Genomic DNA, 18,436 nt, shown 5'->3' on the forward strand with positions numbered 1-18,436 from the left:
AGATTATGATTCACTCTTAACAAAAAGCGTCTCTTGCTTTCGAATTTCGTTGGAAAAAATCTGTACAGTGGACGGTCGAACATCTGCAGCGCGCGGTATGCAAATAAACTCGGCTGGCAGTGCCAATCGAATGTAAGCAGGGCGTGGCTCTAGATTTGGTCACGCCCACTGCGTATAAGGCAGCGTGACGCAGCTCGTTTATATACATTCACCGATCAGCCATAATATTAAAATCACCTCACTGTCCACTGTATCAGCTCCACTGACCGTATAGTCTCACTGTAGTTCTACAGTTACAGACTGTAGTCCATCTGTTTCTCTGATACTTTGTTACCCTGTTCTTCAGTGGTCAGGACCCCCATGGACCCTCACAGAGCAGGTACTATGTGGGTGGTGGATCATTCTCAGCACTGCAGTAACACTGACATGGTGGTGGTGGTGTGTTAGTGTGTGTTGCGCTGGTGCGAGTGGATCAGACACAGCAGTACTGCTGGAGTTTTCTAGCGCTACATAAATAAACTTTGCTTGCTAACCGAGTCAGGACTGTTCACAGTGGTGGTGATAGGAACCAGACGTCCACCTCTAAAAGCTCCCTCACAGAAAGTTCCTACATGAAATGGTTATGAATTCACTGCCTGATGACTGAGACACTGTTTTATGATAGTTTGGAGAACTTAAACTCCATTCATGGTGGAGGGATACATGCAGGGCACTGTGAGGCAAAATAGTCCCCAAAGAAAACTGATTATTTCAGATTTTCCACTATTTTCATCATCAACATTCCATATAAACTCAGAAGACTCGTGTAGGTTCACTGGTGGTTCTGGATAGTAAATAAAATGTCTATATTTGTGTCGTAGTCATGGCGACCCCTGGTTCCTATCACCACCACTGTAAAGACATCTGAACCATTTCACACCAAACCACTCTGAACCTCTCTGATTACACCTCACACACTGGATTACTGGGGAATTCTGAAAAGGTGTTGGACTTGCCCTTTAACTAGGCTACGTTCCATAGCCGGGGAATGATGCTTATTAAAGTGTTGTTAATGGAACAAACGCCCAGCACTTCAGTTTACGGCCTGTTGTGTCAGTAAGTCATTTACTTTATAAAACAATATAAACTGAACAGTATAAGCTGTGCCTGAATAGTTGTGTACATGTTATGCAGCGTTTATGCATGTGTTATGAAGCCTCTGTGAAGGTATCCTTATGGTGTTACTCTTAAAGGTGCAGTGTGTTTAGTGACATCTAGTGGTGAAGCTGCAGGCTGCACCCAGCTGACTCCCCTCCCTCACCCCTCCCTCTCCAAGCGTGCAGTAGAACCTGCGGTGGTCGTCAGGTTTTCTGCTGTTGTCGGTCCCGATTTCATTTAGCTTCTTCATGTTTTCTCTCCTTCGACGACGAGGATTCACTGCTGATTGGTCGGCATTACTGCAACTGAGCGCTGATTGGTCGGCATCACTGCAACTGAGCGCTGATTGGTCAGCATCACTGCTACTGAGCGCTGATTGGTCGGCATCACTGCAACTGAGCGCTGATTGGTCAGCATCACTGCTACTGAGCGCTGATTGACTAGCATTACTGCTACTGAGCGCTGATTGGTTAGCATTACTGCTACTGAGCCCTGATTGGTTAGCATTACTGCTACTGAGCGCTGATTGGTCGACATTACTGCTACTGAGCGCTGACTGGTTAGCATTACTGCTACTGAGCCCTGATTGGTTAGCATTACTGCTACTGAGCGCTGACTGGTTAGCATTACTGCTACTGAGTGCTGATTGGTTAGCATTACTGCTACTGAGCCCTGATTGGTTAGCATTACTGCTACTGAGTACACTAGAAATCTAACACCAATTCTAAAGGCATAATCAAAATTACAGCACCTGTTGCTGCTCTAAAGGTACATCATGTTTATTTAAAGAGAACCCAAAACAGAGCTGTTATATTTCATACATAATATTTCTAAAGCAGTAAATCAACAATGAGGACCCACGCGCACACAGAAAACGTCACCTGTCACCTATTGATTACCATAAATATAAATAAATATAAAGTTTAAATACAGTTTTCAGGATAAATTCACGGTTCAAATCAAACTCAAACACTCCTTTTGTTTACAGTATAAAACATTTTATTTGCAAGAATGCAAAAAAACATTTATGCACCAATAGTTCATTTAAAACCAACACATCCTTGGAAAAGGAAAAACAAAAGAAGAAGTAAAGAAAAATAAAATCAGGAGTATTGATGAAATCGGCTGTGTTCAAAATCCAGTCGACACGCTCTGTCAGCATTTTTATGCCACAATCCGTAAATACAGACCAGTCCAGCGTACCTTTCCAAGCCTGCTAAGCAGGTGCGAGAGCTAGCTAACGACGCTAACGCTAACATGCTCAACATGGTGCTGCGTGTTTCACACTAAACAGCATTGAAATGTGAATAAAAAAAGGCACCCTCTCATACACAGACCGTTCAGCAGAACCACGTGAGCAGCGCTCTGGTTACAGACACCGTAACGGCACTTTTCAGCCTGAACTCTGTCACTGGATCTGGACCGGGACCGGGACTGGGACCGCACGGTCGGTTATCAGGATGAATAACTCCAGCACGTTTCCCTGAACTCGGAAAAGAACAGAAAACCCGCCGAGCCTCAAACTCAAACCCAAGGGCCGCTGCAGGGTTATCCACGTTAATAAACGTTACAGATGCTGGAGATAAACGCCGAACATTCCTCCAATAAAGTCACAGAACATCATCGTCTTTCCTTTTAAGCAGCTGGATTTTTTAAACCTCAACACATCTGGACAGACGTGCAGACAGGAAATGATTAAAAATGGGCTTAATGTTAATAAATCTCAGGTTTTGTGCTCTAGAACGACGCTGCTCAGTTCAAACACGTCACTGTAAACTACATTATCACGCGCACTGATTTAAAGACTCTTTCTCGTGTTTTCTCCCCAGTTTAGTGGTATCCAGTTCCACCCACTAATCCGGACCCCCCCCCCACCCATCACACAACTCCACCAGCGCTAGGAGGGCGAAGGCGAACACAGTCTAACGCAGCGTCACTGTGCAGCTGAACGCGCTCGGAGGAGACGCTAACCACCACATCTGTCACGTCAGCTAACAGATGCCTGCGCTGACCAGCATCAGGCTGAGTGACGGGGGGGACGGGGGGCCGCCCTGCCCACCCAGAGAGATCAAGGAGCACTGAGCTCTCTTGGACGCCTGGACACAGATTTAAAGACACTTCTAAGAGTTTAAGAGTCTGAGTGATGCTCAGCTCATAATGCTAACGCTGCTAACAGTAGATGAGAGCTTCCAAATGACATCATGCTAATCGGTGACTACTAGCTTCCAATCACTGTTAGCAACGTTAGCATGAACCGCGTTCAACGATGAGCCGACAGGCTGGACCTGGCATTTCATACAGCAGAGTTAGAGTTCATTTAAAACCGGGTTATTAAAGACAAACGTACTCAACACAAACGACTCTGCTGGACGTTCGAGTTCGGGATTAAATTATCTGGCTAACTGAGAAAATCCTGCTTTTCTAGCACCCTCTGATCTGAACATGAGTTTATGTCCGAATTCCTCCATTTAGAGCCGGTTATTCATTTAGAAAGACCTTTATTCTGTATGTGGGTGAGAGGTCACACTGTTAGGACACACTCCTAACGATGGTTCTCCAAGGGTTCTGCAGTAAAGAAAATGGTTCTGTATAGAGCCGTGAACACTCAGAGGAACCTATCGCATGATTAAAGGGTTCTTTGCATCGTTAAACGGTTCTTCTTCAAACTGATGGAGAATGTGCTGTATATGGTTCTATGCAGCACCAAAAAGGGTTCTTCTACCGTTATGATGTCAAACTTGTAACAAGAGATGAACACTTTTGGGTACTATATAGAGCCCTCTTCAACAGGGTTCTATATAGAACAATCTGCAGCACATTCTCAATCACAAGAACCCTTTCATGATGCAAAGAACCCTTTAGTCATGCAAAGGGTTCTTTTAGTGTTCGTGTAGAACCATACAGAACCATTTTTATTAAATAACCACTGAAAAACCATCTTTTGTAAGCGTGTAAATCAGGTGGAGGTTTATCTGATTTTTGTTAACATCTGATTGACAGGCTTGGCAAAAGGTTCTCCAGCTGTTCTAGCTTTGCCAGCTAGCTAAGCTAACATCATAGCCCACGGTTTCTCATTAGGCTGAATGAATAACCGACTCTAAATGTAGGTATTGTGATACAAACTGAGTCTGTTCTACAGTTTCTCATTAGGCTGAATGAATAACTGACTCTAAATGTAGGTATTGTGATATAAACTGAGTCTGTTCTACAGTTTCTCATTAGGCTGAATGAATAACCGACTCTAAATGTAGGTATTGTGATATAAACTGAGTCTGTTCTACAGTTTCTCATTAGGCTGAATGAATAACCGACTCTAAATGTAGGTATTGTGATATAAACTGAGTCTGTTCTACAGTTTCTCATTAGGCTGAATGAATAACCGACTCTAAATGTAGGTATTGTGATATAAACTGAGTCTGTTCTACAGTTTCTCATTAGGCTGAATGAATAACCGACTCTAAATGTAGGTATTGTGATATAAACTGAGTCTGTTCTACAGTTTCTCATTAGGCTGAATGAATAACCGACTCTAAATGTAGGTATTGTGATATAAACTGAGTCTGTTCTACAGTTTCTCATTAGGCTGAATGAATAACCGACTCTAAATGTAGGTATTGTGATATAAACTGAGTCTGTTCTACAGTTTCTCATTAGGCTGAATGAATAACCGACTCTAAATGTAGGTATTGTGATATAAACTGAGTCTGTTCTACAGTTTCTCATTAGGCTGAGTGGGATTTTAAACCAGCGCTCTGTAAAGCTCCGAAGTTTCTGGTTTCGGTGTCTGTAACCAGACGAGCTGACGATGCTGAACTTACCCTTTAAGATAGACGGTGCTTCAGTCATGTTGTGCATGTTTACGTAAAGTAGACCCTGGTAAACAAACAAACAAACAGGATGTGAACATTTTCCAAATAATTACATTTGCAACCATGAAAACAGGTTGTTAAAAAATAATAATTAAGACTCATTGATTTGCAGAGGGGGGAAAAAGAATCTGCTAAAGCTTCTCAAAAAAAGTATTTTTATCCTTTATGTTCAAAGCTTTACCAAAAAAATAAAGAATAAACAAAAAAGGGAAACATGTCCTAAACTATAATACAACCAGTAACTAGACACCTCTCGGGGGGGGGGGGGGGGCAGCTTTTAGAGCTGAGAGGAGACGAAGGCAAGGCTTAGTTTAGACTCATCATCTGAGTGTCACACACACACACACACACACACACACACACACAGTCAGCACACACACACAGACACACTCTGAGTGCTGGCAGCATCATCGGAACAGCGTTATAAAACTATAATACACTAAAGTAGATCGGCTCCGCTGTCGCCTTTGTGCATAAAGTCGAGTAGAAAAGCCCTGCGCTCGGTACGAGTCTCCGTGTTTATTTACATTAGAGAGGGTAGTCTCCCGCCTCCACACTGAGGTAGTTAACAGACCCTTTAGAAAGGAGCAGTCCACCCAAAAACCCAGAAATCTAGTTCACAGTTTCCCCACCGTTGTCCCAAATGTAGTCCAGCAGCCGAGACACGTCCAGCTTTAGCGCTGGAGCTGCGAGGCGAACACAGCTAACAAGTAACGGAAGGTTATCAGCATTAGCATGGTGCTAACTGGTAACCGGGCTGTTCAGGGACCATGAGTAGGCGGATTATGTTGTGTTGGGATGTATCGATGTCCCTTCTTCCCTTCCGATACCTGATCGTCTGCTGATACCGAGCGCCAATACTAACACACCCTCACTGAGCACTTCATTCTGACCACCTCCTTGTTTCTACGCTCATTGTCCATTTTATCAGCTCCACTTACTATATAGGTGCACTTTGTAGTTCTACAGTTACAGACTGTAGTCCATCTGTTTCTCTGATACTTTGTTAGCCCCCTTTTACCCTGTTCTTCAGTGGTCAGGACCCCCATGGACCCTCACAGAGCAGGTACTATTTGGGTGGTGGATCATTCTCAGCACTGCAGTAACACTGACGTGGTGGTGGTGTGTTAGTGTGTGTTGTGCTGGTACGAGTAGATCAGACACAGCAGAGATGCTGGAGTTTTTAAACACCTCAGTGTCACTGCTGGACTGAGAATAGTCCACCAACCAAAAATATCCAGCCAACAGCGTCCTGTGGGCAGCATCCTGCGACCACTGATGAAGGACTAGAGGATGACCAACACAAACTGTGCAGCAGCAGATGAGCTATCGTCTCTGAATTTACATCTGCAAGGTGGACTGACAAGGTAAGAGTGTCTAATAGAGTGGACAGTGAGTGGACACAGTGTTTAAAAACTCCAGCAGCATTACTGTGTCTGATCTACTTGTACCAGCACAACACACACTAACACACCACCACCACGTCAGTGTTACTGCAGTGCTGAGAATGACCCACCACCCAAATACCTGCTCTGTGGGGGTCCTGTGGGGGTCCTGACCACTGAAGAACAGGGTAACGGAGTATACAGAGAAACAGATGGACTACAGTCTGTAACTGTAGAACTACAGAGTGAAACTATGTGGTCAGTGGAGCTGATTAACAGAGAGCGAGTGTAGAAACATAGGTGATAGGTGTACCTAATAAAGTGCTCAGTGTGTGCAAGGGCTGTCTGACTGACACATCAACCACAGAAAGCTCTTTTGCCGTGAGGTTCAGAGGCAGACGTGTTTCTAAACGGGGCAGCTACCAAAACAAACTCTGTGTTCTTAAAAGCTACTAGAAGAGTCAACGAAAACGTATAATCCAGCGACAGTCTCGCTCCAGAAGGCAGTCACGGTGCCCAGAGCAGGAAACTGTCAAAGGCTGAGAGCAGCGCAGTGCTAACTGGCTCTGGAGGGGTATTAGCTTTAGCAGTAGCCTCGTAGCTCCAGTGCTAAGACTAAAGACGACAAACTTCTCTCGGCTGATGATGTAAAGCTGGGAAAGTGTGCAAATTTGTTTTTTTGTGAACTTCTCCTTTAACAATAACAACACCAACAACAACAAAAGCAAAACTAAAGGTTCTTAAATGAACCATATCTTTTTTTTTTTCCTGGAATGCCTGACCGAACAGGCCAGGTGGTTCACACCTGCAAAATATCATAAAAACAAAAACAAAACTACAAAAACATACAAAAAGTGCAAAAAATTCTTTTTTTTACATAAAGGATAAGAATGCTTGGGGCAAACAACAGCAGCTCCTTCAGTAACTGTGAATTCTGAACGGCAGACTGTTTTCTTTGGGGACTTTTAGCACACGGGGCACAAACAGGTCACCAATTATGTAAATAAAAAAAATTGGGGGGAAAAAATAACAAAGAAAAAAAACAGCATTAAATAGTAAAAGTAGACGAAGCCTCTGCTGTGGTGATCTTAGGTGGCAGTCATGAGCAGTCATGATCTCTCCGTAAGGCAGGAACAGGAGTGGACCGCAGTGTTCTGGACCTTACCGCTGACCTTCGGGGGGCGCTGTCCGGCGGAGAGCGGCTCAGCGAGGGGCGCTCCGTGCTCAGAGGGACTGTTCAGGACCACTCTCCAGCCCCTTGCCCTGCTCGTCGGGTAACAAAAGGAACACGGATTAGACAGAACCTCACATCAGACTAAATCAACACAGTCACAGCGTCGCTGTCCTAACAAAACCGAACACCCGGACACAGAAACGAGGACTCAGAAGGAAAAAGGGGGGTCAAAAATAATTAAAGTAACTAAGATAAAGAAATAAAATAGTTTGAAGATGATCTAATCCACATTCTGAGGCATTTTGGACCAGGTCGTTTCTATTTGATCACGAAACGTAAGACAGGAACAGTGTTCATAATAATAATAATAAAAAGTGGGGTGAGGTTCTGATATGACAGCGACAACACAAACGAGGGATCATCAATTCTAGACCTTAAAAAATGAACAAAACAAGCAGTTTGTTGGTTTTCCTGCTTCAACTGAACCTGCTGATCAGTTTTAGAGCTGAATCAGGTGTTTAGGCAGGAAAATAAAACTGCACTGAACTACGGTCAAAACTGACGACCCCTCAGAACATCAAAGAGGAAAAAAAAACACTAAAGATGTTAAATTATAAAGTGAAAAGGGGAAAAAAAGAAAAAAAAAAAGTGAAAAAAGCATTTATTCATTGCAAACACTACATGCAAATCAACATCAGGCGCCCCCCTGTGGACACAAGCAGAAGTGCTATTTAATTTATTATTATGACTTTTATTGTTATCATTATTATTATTAGTGTGATCAAAAGGGCAGTGGGTAAAACTGGAAGGATTCTGTTCAGCTGTATTTAAATAATAAAATATTTGTGCTTTGAGAAAATAAAAGTCCAACAGATGACTCATGCATGGCGATCGCGTCACTTTAATTTGGCAGATTTTGGGACAGACGTGCAACAGTGAAGACACCTAAAGCCTCCAGGGCCAGGTGTGGAATCAGGAGCTGCTCATTTTTCTGTATCTTTTATTGTTTTGTTTGTTTAAACTGCGCTCTGGAACGCGTGGCTCAGTCCAACCAGCTCGCCCTCCGTCAGAGAGATTTCTCTAACAAAACCCCTCCAAACACCAACCAATCAGAGTGATTATTACTGCCGACAGGCCTCCAAACCGAAAGGAATCGAGGCAAATGATGAACGAGCCGCTGAGCGTCCGGATACAGTCCTGTGCAAAAGTTAAGGCAACCCCGGTCAAATGGCATGCGTTTTGTTCATTAATTTCTCCAAACTAATTTAATGAGTAGCCTGCAGGGAACACACTTAACATCGGTGCTGAACTTCAGTGCACAACCTGTTCACTGCTGAACGTGGCGCACCACACTTTGTTTTTATTTACTTATTAAATTTGGCAAATAAATAGAAAAAACAGCTGCACTGCTGTTCACCTCGAACAACAATCATTAAAAATATGCGGGAGAAACAGGAGGAGAGGTCCGCCAATTTGGACAAACAGAAAAGTAGTGAGAAACACAGGACAGAAAGAAGGAAAAAGAATAAGGACAGATGGAGAGAAGCCTTAAAAGAGTGGGTGGTAAAACAGAGGTAGGAAAAAATACGACTACAAAGAAAATACAGTGAATTTGAGAGATTTTTCCCAGTTTGTTTCCGCAAATAAACACTAACTGGATTAAAACATGCAGGGATGTGTTCCCTGTAGAGCAGAGCTCTCCAGATCCGCACCCTGAAATCCACATTCCGGTCCTGGACTTTGTGATCACTGTTAGTTAAAGTGAACTACTGACTGAGCTGACTGGCCTCCTGGTTTCTAATACCTACCAGCGTTTACAAAATCCAGGACTGGATTTGAGAACCACTAGAGCTGTGGGTCCCAGCTCGGCCTTCAGGGCCCCACGTGCGGTCCACATTCCTGCTCCAATCTGATTAAAGATGGAGGGAAAGTGTGGACCGTCTGCAGGACCCCGAGGACCGGACTGGGAATCACTGCACTACAGTTTAAATGTATTTACACTTGGAAAAGATGTTTGTATATTGAATATATGTTGTTATATGAACAACATATACATATATATAAACCAGGGATGCCTGAAGTTCTGTACAGGGCTGTTGGTGTCAGTGTAGATGACACTGAGAGGAGCTGGGGCACTGGGTGGGGGTTTAAATAAACAACCTGTGGAGTCATGCAGAGAGAGAGAGAGAGAGAGAGAGAGAGAGAGAGAGAGAGAGAGAGAGAGAGAGAGAGAGAGAAGGGGTGAGAGGGAGAGAGAGAGACAGATACAGAGAGAGAGAGAGGGAGAGAGATACAGAGAGAGAGAGAGAGAGAGAGAGAAATAGAGAAGGGGTGAGAGGGAGAGAGAGAGACAGATACAGAGAGAGAGAGAGGGAGAGAGATACAGTGAGAGAGAGAGAGAGAGAGAGAGAGAGAGAGAGAGAGAGAGAGAGAGAGAGAGAGAGAGAGAGAGAGAGACTAAAATAATCAAACCTTACGTCCTTTTTCTTCCAGGAGCTTTAAAAATTTGTGAGCAATTTGAAGAGAGAATTTGCCGAAACATGAATTTGAAACACAATTTGAGTTTTTGTACACGGGTGCGTGTATGTTTTTATTTGAGCAGACAAAACAGCAAAGAGTACAAGCCAAAACGTAAAGCCAAAAAACAAAATCAGGACCAATGTCCTCTTTTTTTTTTCCCCAAAAAAACAATTCACGCTATTTTACTAGCATTACCTTCCGTAACATACAAATAGCATTTTTTTTTGTTTGAATTTTTTTTCCTTTTCATTTTTCTTTTTTTTAATGATTGAAAACAATGTTTGAGACATTTTTTTTGTTGTTTTTACCTACTTAAAAACATGGAGACCAAAACTTGCTATGAACATACATGATACTACAGAGCCAAATAGACAGATTCAGCACAGGAAGCAAATTTTTTTTTTTTTATATATATTTTTTTTCAAATCTGTTTAAAAGGAATTGGAATTGCTTGTAAAACAAATAAAAAAAAATTAATAATAAAACAAAAAACCAGTACGGAAAAAGAAGCACGTGGGAGTGTGACTACGGTTCCAAAGTCCAAAACGGATCGTTAAAAATATATACAAGAAAATCAGCCAAAACTTTCACCAATTTTGACACGAAGACAGAGCGAGACAGAAAGACGAGTTAGAGGTGGAGAGAAAGAAAGAAAAGCTTAGCAGAGAGAAAGGGTGGAGAGAGACAGAGAAAGAGAAGCAAGAACAAAAGACTGCTGAACAGACAGAGAGAGAAGAGATGGAGAGTAACCATAACAGAGAGAGAGAGAGAGAGAGAGAGAGAGAGAGAGAGAGAGAGAGAGAGAGAGAGAGAGAGAGAGAGACGCTGTGGGGCCCAATCAGATGAAGTCTTTATAAAAAGTGTTTGATATATAATAGTATATAAAAAAGAAAAACAAAGCCCTACTTCTCTGTTTCTTTTCTCTCTCTTTTGTTTTCTCCTCTACTTCCACTGTTGCCCAAAAGAATCCTGATAAAACTCCTGGTTGTCAGATTTGTAACCATAGTTACCAGAATGATCACCACCTTGCAGCGGCTGCTGAGCAATAGGTTGCGAGCCCCAGTTCTGATTATTGGTCTGGCGCCGTTTGGAATCGGGCTGGCTGTAGCCATCGGCTTTGCGCTTGCCTCCTATATTTCCACCGCGTCCACCCCGCGCACCACGTACCCCGCGGACCCTCACCGCCGGCCCTCCTCTTCCGACTCCGACTCCTCCTCCCCTCGGCCCGCGGACGGCTCCGCCTCCTCCGCGCTGGGGGAACCCCGCCCTGCCCCGCGGGGGCCCCGCCCCTCCTCTGCCTCGCGCGGGGGACGCGCCCCCTCTGGCTCCGCCCCTAACCCCGCCGCGGCCTCCCCGGGGCGCCGGCGGCTGGAAGTCTTCGTAGCCGAAGTACGGGTCGTCGTAGCCGCCCCGGTAGTTGTGGTAATCGTAGCCGTAGTAGTCGTAGTAGTCTTCGTAGCCGTAGTAGTCGGGAGGGTAGGAGTAGCCGCCCCGGGGCCCGCCCCTGCCGCGCCCCCTGGTGGGCGGGGGCATGTGAGGGGGGCCGTAGTAGTAGTAATCGTCATACCTGTGGGGCAAAAAAAGCTTGTTAGCTCTCATTAACATCACCTTTTCAGGAGGAGAGATGTCACATCGTCAGGCAGAGAAATCAGACTCGGTTCAATACCTACTAAAGACTCGCTGTTACGTCCCAATTAACATCACTACCTCTAAACTACTCCTAACAGCAAACAAACAACGATGTAGTAAAGCCCAGGCAGCCCAATTATCGGCCACCTCAAACGGATTAACGTCCAACACTCGTTTGCCTTTAAAGAAATATTTTCAATAATGACGTTTTTGTTCACTTTGGTGCCGGTACTGCTAGAATGATGGGCGGCCCCCAGTATCTGCCAGCTCACGTCCGGTTTTCGGTAACTATCAGCTTAAAACAGCATATAGAAATTATTTCATGTTCATTTTTTAAAATATGTTTTATTAGTATTTTCAGAGACAAAATATGTAGTGGTGCTTTGTCTTTTAAAATTGATTACTCATGAGATTAAAAAAATAAAGCCAAAACCATAAACACTACAAAAAATAAATTAGAATAAATTAAAATTATTATAATAGATAACTTCCAGCACACACCATCCACAAGTTTGTTGCAGATTTTTAAAAAAGGGGAGGGAAAAAAGAAAAAGGCCCCCAAAAAATAAAATAATAAAATCGCAAGATTAGTTTTACACTACGAGGTGGAAAAGTTAGAATATTGGGAAAGCAAGACAAATATCCATCGCAAAAAAATAAATAAATAAATAAAATAAATAAATAAAAATAATAATAAAAAAGTGTCCTGTGCAGTTTGGTACAGGCAGAATTACAACCTTCTTAGCGATACATTAATACTGTATTTAGGTCTGATTTTTAGCAATAATAAAGTTTAAAAGCCTTTTCAGGCCGGAGCTTGTGTTTTTTTTTTAAATTTTCCTTAAAGTGATAGGCGGAGAGAGAGAGAGGGGGGAAAATTTGCAGGAAAACTGCGGAAGCGCCCGGCGATGGGGGCCGGCCGATGTTATAAATGTCACATGTATATTATAAAACAGGCCTTTTGATACGAGCGCTGTAGGATCGATAAGCACATCTGTCCATCAGTGAGCCAACACTGAAATACACGTAGCCTAACGAGGCTAACAGCACAAGAAAGCCTCACTATCTGCTTAATTCACTGTTAGCCACATTAGCTTTGCCCTTTAAGGCTGAAACTGAACACAACGCAGGGCTGCTTACATCTGCGTTTTGGCTGCTTGCCTCTGGGCCTTGCGTTCTTTCCTCTTCTGGTCAGGGGGCTTCGCAAAGACGATCTCGATGTTTTCACCCTCCAAATCCTTCCCGTTCATCTCCTCCAGCGCCTGCAGAACAGGGAGACACACCAAACTCAACACCTGCCGTCCTTCACTCTGACCGCTGGGTTAACACTGAAAGGCTGCAGTGATGACCCGCAGGAACACATCAGGCTGTAATTTCAGTATTTCTGACCTGGAGCTCTTTGAAGCAGAGAAACTGCATGGAAACGTGTGTTTGTAAATAGAAGAGACTTTATGGTTTGAATTTAATAAAGATGTTATTTTGCATACAGTCCTTTCATTTTTACATCACAATTTTTAATCAGAAAGAAAAATCAAAAGAATGGAAATCAAACGTAGGGCATAATTTTAATTACACAGCAAAACAGAGGCCCGTGAATGGACATTCAAATTTCATTTGTCAACCTAATTGCTTTAATATTAAAAAGCCTCAAAAAATTAACATTTAGACAGACTCAGTTAATTTAAAAAAAAAAATAAAATAATAATTGCAACTTTTTGCAACGAATTACGAAATAACATTTAAAAATGAATATAACATACGCAAGTTATAAATTAAAATTGTGGACAAAAAAAATGTCTTCATAGAATTCTATTAATGTATTTACTGAGAGAATATTTTAAATAATTGTTCTACTCAAACGAAGGTATCATTCAATTATCAGTTAATGAAGGTACATAACTCAATCTTACTGATAACTCCTGTTTAGGGTTAATCTGCCACTACAGCTATCAGACACAGTTCTCCTGCAGTGATCAGTCACGGCGCTGATCAGTCAGACGAACTGCTCGAGATGTTCCGTTACCTTGACGGCGCCGTCCCTCTCGTCGAAGTGAATAAAGGCGTAGTCCTTCAGCTTCTTAACCCGTTCCAGCTTCCCGAACTGGCTGAAGGCTTTCTCGAGTATTTCTTCCGTTACGCTGTTCGCCAGGTTCCGCACAAACAACACCTTCACCTGAGAGAGACAAACAGCGGGGATTAGAACCGCACTACATTCATCTGTCCACCTCGCTCGTTCCGATGCAGCCCCTGATCACGGGAGCCTACAGCATCCAGGACAGCATCCATGGTGGATGGAAACCCAGCGATTTTCTTCTGCCAAAATTTAGTCAACAGCATTTGGGAAACGTCTGGATAGAAACCGCCTCTATCACTAATCTCAGAGCTCTGCTTTGTAACGAGTTTGATAAGCATGCTCGCTTGCTAGTTAGTCTAATGATTAACTTTAGGGTGGTGTAAAATTAGCAAAAACAAAAAACTGCCCCCTGCGGTTCTCTCAGCCAGGCAGAACCTGAAACAGACCCAGGATCCTACGTTCTAGGGGTTCTAGTTTGGGTCAGTTCTTGTTTTTAAATGGGTCTTACTCCTGAACATCTGCCATCCTCTACTGCCGTATTTTCCAACCCTGCTCCTGGACATCTGCCATCCTCTACCGCCGTATTTTCCAACCCTGCTCCTGGACATCTGCCATCCTCTACCGTAGTATTTTCCAACCCTGCTCCTGGACATCTGCCATCCTCTACTGCCGTATTTTCCAACCCTGCTCCTGGACATCTGCCATCCTCTACCGCCGTATTTTCCAACCCTGCTCCTGGACATCTGCCATCCTCTACTGCCGTATTTTCCAACCCTACTCCTGGACATCTGCCATCCTCTACCGTAGTATTTTCCACCCCTACTCCTGGACATCTGCCATCCTCTACCGTAGTATTTTCCACCCCTGCTCCTGGACATCTGCCATCCTCTACCGTAGTATTTTCCACCCCTGCTCCTGGACATCTGCCATCCTCTACCGTAGTATTTTCCACCCCTGCTCCTGGACATCTGCCATCCTCTACCGTAGTATTTTCCACCCCTGCTCCTGGACATCTGCCATCCTCTACCGTAGTATTTTCCACCCCTGCTCCTGGACATCTGCCATCCTCTAATTTTTAATTTTACTCAAAATCTCTGGCATTTCAACTTTACTCTTTCGGTTAAGAACTGAATGGGTCGTTCTTGTGTCCTTTTTGGTGAGTCCACAGCTCCCACCATCCTCAAGCACATCAATTCCACTCTGACACACATTAAGCAGACACTCTGAGAACACTGTGGCACCAAATCACCTTGGCCATGACCTCTGGGTCGGGGTCCTCAATGGGGTCGGCCCACTCCACCGTAACCACGTTGCCCCAAACCTTAACCTTCCCGCTCATCAGCCTGCGCCGGGCCTGCGCCGCCGTCTTATGGTCCTCATACTCCAGGAAACAGAACCCTCGGTTCTTCTTCTTATCGTCTGGCTGGTGGTACAGGATTACGTCACTCAGGCCCTCTGAAGACAGAGACGGAAATAAGTCGCACCCAAAAACAGAATGAAAACTGATCAGTATCAGTGGCAACTTTTCAGTCGGGCTGGGCAACATTACGATATTCATTATCCTGACGAATTAGGTCACAATATGCCTTTAAGAGCATATCGTGATTACTGTAAATATTTTAAGAGCACTGAACAACCAAAGCAAAATAAATAAATAAAACCCACCACACAGGATTATTACTCATTCATTCAGATTTAGTGCAGCGCTGGAGGTGAAACGCTGAATAAAAATAATAATTAATTATTTAACAATACTATCAAAACCTATGAGTACAGATTATATAATCTGTGGCTTGTTTTATTCAGGTTGGGTTTTTTTTGGTAATGATTACATTTAAAGAGGCAACATTTTGCAAATATCACATTCACAAATTTAACTACAAAATATGGTGCTAATTTTTTTTTAGATATCGCCAGGCCTAATTACCATAAATAAAAGTTAATTAACTTTACTCAAGATAAATTAGCATTAATAAAATGAATGAACCTGCTGCTCAAAGGGCCGCCACTCCACACTAAATCAACATCTTACACACCTATTACAGCTTGCTTTGACCATTTTCCCTCAACATTACATCAAAGGGGACCCTACAGTATGTATTCCTATCTGCGTGGCAGAACAGGGACACTGATTAGCTTTTAAAGGGAATATAGCGTTCGCACACAGCGTTCATTACGTACCAATACCGTTAAAAACAGTCGTGCGATGCAGGCGATACCTCACCCAGCAGCTGCCAACTCCTTCACTCACCTGTGACTTTAGCGAACTCCTCTACGATCTGTTCTTTCGTCTTGCTCTTCGGAATGGAGCCCACGAATAGTCTGTTGTTGGCCACTGATATACACACTCCGATCTGCTTTCCTGGTCGGATTTCATGATTGTTACACTGAAGAGAGAAAAGTTAATTCAGTATGATTAGAGCGACGGGCGTCTCGTACAGTTTAACAGCTCTATACATGAACATCTCTTTAACAGCTACACCTTTACAGCAGTTAAACGACAAACATGAACTGACCAGCTTTACGGCCTCCTGCGCGGCCTCTTTAGTGCAGAAAGTGACGAAGGCGTATCCGCGGTTCAGACCGCTCAGCGGGTCCATCATCAGACGCAGGTCCCAGATCGGCCCGGCCTTCTCAAACAGGGGCACCAGCTCATCCTCGAACAGATCCCGCGGGATTTTACCCACAAAAATCTGTACAGACACAAAAACGAGCACAGTCAGTAATCTGAACACAGCTGACTGATCGCACGCTTTCCATTGTCTTACCTAAGGCTAGGCTCACGTTTCCAATCTCATGGCAGAAATTCCAATTTTTTTGCTCTGATTTGATCTTTCGGTAACACTTCACTGGAGGGTTCTGTTCACAAGGCTGCATGACACCTACAAGAGCTTGTCATGACAACTGATGTAACCCTACATAACTGTTTATGAGTGCGTATTCCAGTAGGCGTCACCTGTCACAAGGGCTGCTTTAACTAACTTTGATCAAAGCTGGCAGATGTAACCTTTAAAGCAAATGACGCCTGTTGAAATAAGCATTCGCACATTCTCCATCAAACTGAGGAACCCCTTCACCATGCAAAGAACCGTTTAATCACAGAAAGGGTTTTTTTTTTGGTGTTCATGGTTCCATATGAAACCATCTGCTTTACTACAGAACCATCATTTTTTAGAGAGCTGGTAATGTAAACATAGCCGAGAGGTTTGCAATTAAACACTTGACGTTTGCTTACAAGACAAATATGAAGTGACAGCGATTCCACATTTTCAATTTTGCCATTTCAAATGTAAAAAAAAAATACTTTGTGTTGAATCCCATTAATACTCATTTGTGAAGCTAAAGATTTCAAGTCCAATCTGTCGAGCTGAAAATGTCTGATTATGTGTGTTGATCTGCTGCGCCGAGTGACGAATGCAGGCTGTAAATCTCTCAAAGTCAAATATATTAGATGCAAATTAACTGCAGAGAACTTCCCTCAATAAAAGAGCTTCCTCCATCATTAAACAAGCCCCCTGACCAAACTCGCGCAGCTCGAACGAGAAACAAGACACTACCTACGACGTACCTGGCAGACTGTTTACTTGCTCGCGTTCGTTCTGAGGGGAGGGCGATATGGAACAAACAGCATATTGTGATGCATAAAGAACAGACAATGTGCTCACAAGGTCAGTTTTAGATGGCAGATTTTAAATATGAACAAAATAATGATTACTGAAAATTTCACACAATGAATACATGTGAATTTTCTCTGTTAAAAAAAATAAATAAATAAAAAAAAAATCACAATACCATTGTATTAATCTTAGTTTAATGTCGTTTCAGTGTATTTAAGCAAACAAATCACCAGTAGTGCTGACGTCTGGGCAGCTAGCTAGCTAAACGTCCAGTTCCACCTTAAATGGTTACATTTACATTCTGACTGGCAGGGTCGCCTACAGAGCAGCGCTGGTAGCTGTTAATGAAGTGATGCTCTTTTTATTTGAGGGTCCCATTTCAGAGGGAAGATCTCAACCACTACCCTGTAACTCAGTAACAAGGGGCAATACTCGAAAACAAGGGGCAGGGGTGAAAATGAGAAATGGGACAGGGCCTTTGCGTCATACTGTGTGTTAAAAGTAACTAGACACACTACACCCGTGTAGTTAGAGTCAGAATGTGTTCAGTATCTTTAAGAGTGTGTGTTTCTATATAAATACACTAATCGATCTGTGGCCCAGAACAAACTGCAATTCAGTTACGCACGAGTTATTCAAAACAAAAGTTAACTGACTATTAACCTCTTACGCTTAGGGGCATATTTTGCTTTTTCCATCTGAATTTACATGCCCAAATCGTAAGGCAAATTATTCAGTAACTGCATGACATAAATGTAAATTTTTTTTTTTTTTGTAAAAGCTCCCCTCAGATTAACAGAACGTGTTTTATGATCACACATATCACTACATGCTTACAATTCACTGCTGGAAGCCAAAAATCTTAAGGCTCTTTGTATTATTTTAATAAAAATAACTTTTACAGTGCAGATCACTGAAGAGACGCCATCTGAGATCCAGTTTGTAGCTCAGATTTGGGGAAAAATGGGTCGACGTTCAGTAGAAAAAAAAAAAAGAGTTCAGCTTCTTTTATTATAAGGGTTTAAAATTAC

The 18,436-nt window shown here is 43.1% G+C and overlaps 1 protein-coding gene across 2 annotated transcripts in view; it reads right to left on the reverse strand.

The window, feature by feature from the left end:
- Nucleotides 1–6,614: 6,614 nt before the first annotated feature.
- LOC118816027 (synaptotagmin binding, cytoplasmic RNA interacting protein) overlaps nucleotides 6,615–18,436 on the reverse strand; it is a 28,114-nt gene continuing 16,292 nt past the window's right edge. The window contains exons 6-12 of one of the 2 annotated variants that reach the window (XM_036582516.1): nucleotides 16,305–16,481; nucleotides 16,040–16,175; nucleotides 15,038–15,243; nucleotides 13,738–13,887; nucleotides 12,855–12,976; nucleotides 11,111–11,652; nucleotides 6,615–7,654 (exon numbers count right to left, since the gene is read on the reverse strand). In XM_036582516.1, the coding sequence (XP_036438409.1) occupies nucleotides 7,629–7,654; nucleotides 11,111–11,652; nucleotides 12,855–12,976; nucleotides 13,738–13,887; nucleotides 15,038–15,243; nucleotides 16,040–16,175; nucleotides 16,305–16,481 (1,359 nt within the window). In that variant the 3' untranslated portion in view covers nucleotides 6,615–7,628. Of the gene's footprint in view, nucleotides 7,655–10,858; nucleotides 11,653–12,854; nucleotides 12,977–13,737; nucleotides 13,888–15,037; nucleotides 15,244–16,039; nucleotides 16,176–16,304; nucleotides 16,482–18,436 lie in introns of those variants that run through there. The other variant, XM_036582515.1, reaches the window with a different exon arrangement.

The sequence above is a fragment of the Colossoma macropomum genome, unplaced genomic scaffold (genome assembly GCF_904425465.1).
Source record: "Colossoma macropomum unplaced genomic scaffold, Colossoma_macropomum, whole genome shotgun sequence".
Classification (NCBI taxonomy): Eukaryota; Metazoa; Chordata; class Actinopteri; order Characiformes; family Serrasalmidae; genus Colossoma; species Colossoma macropomum.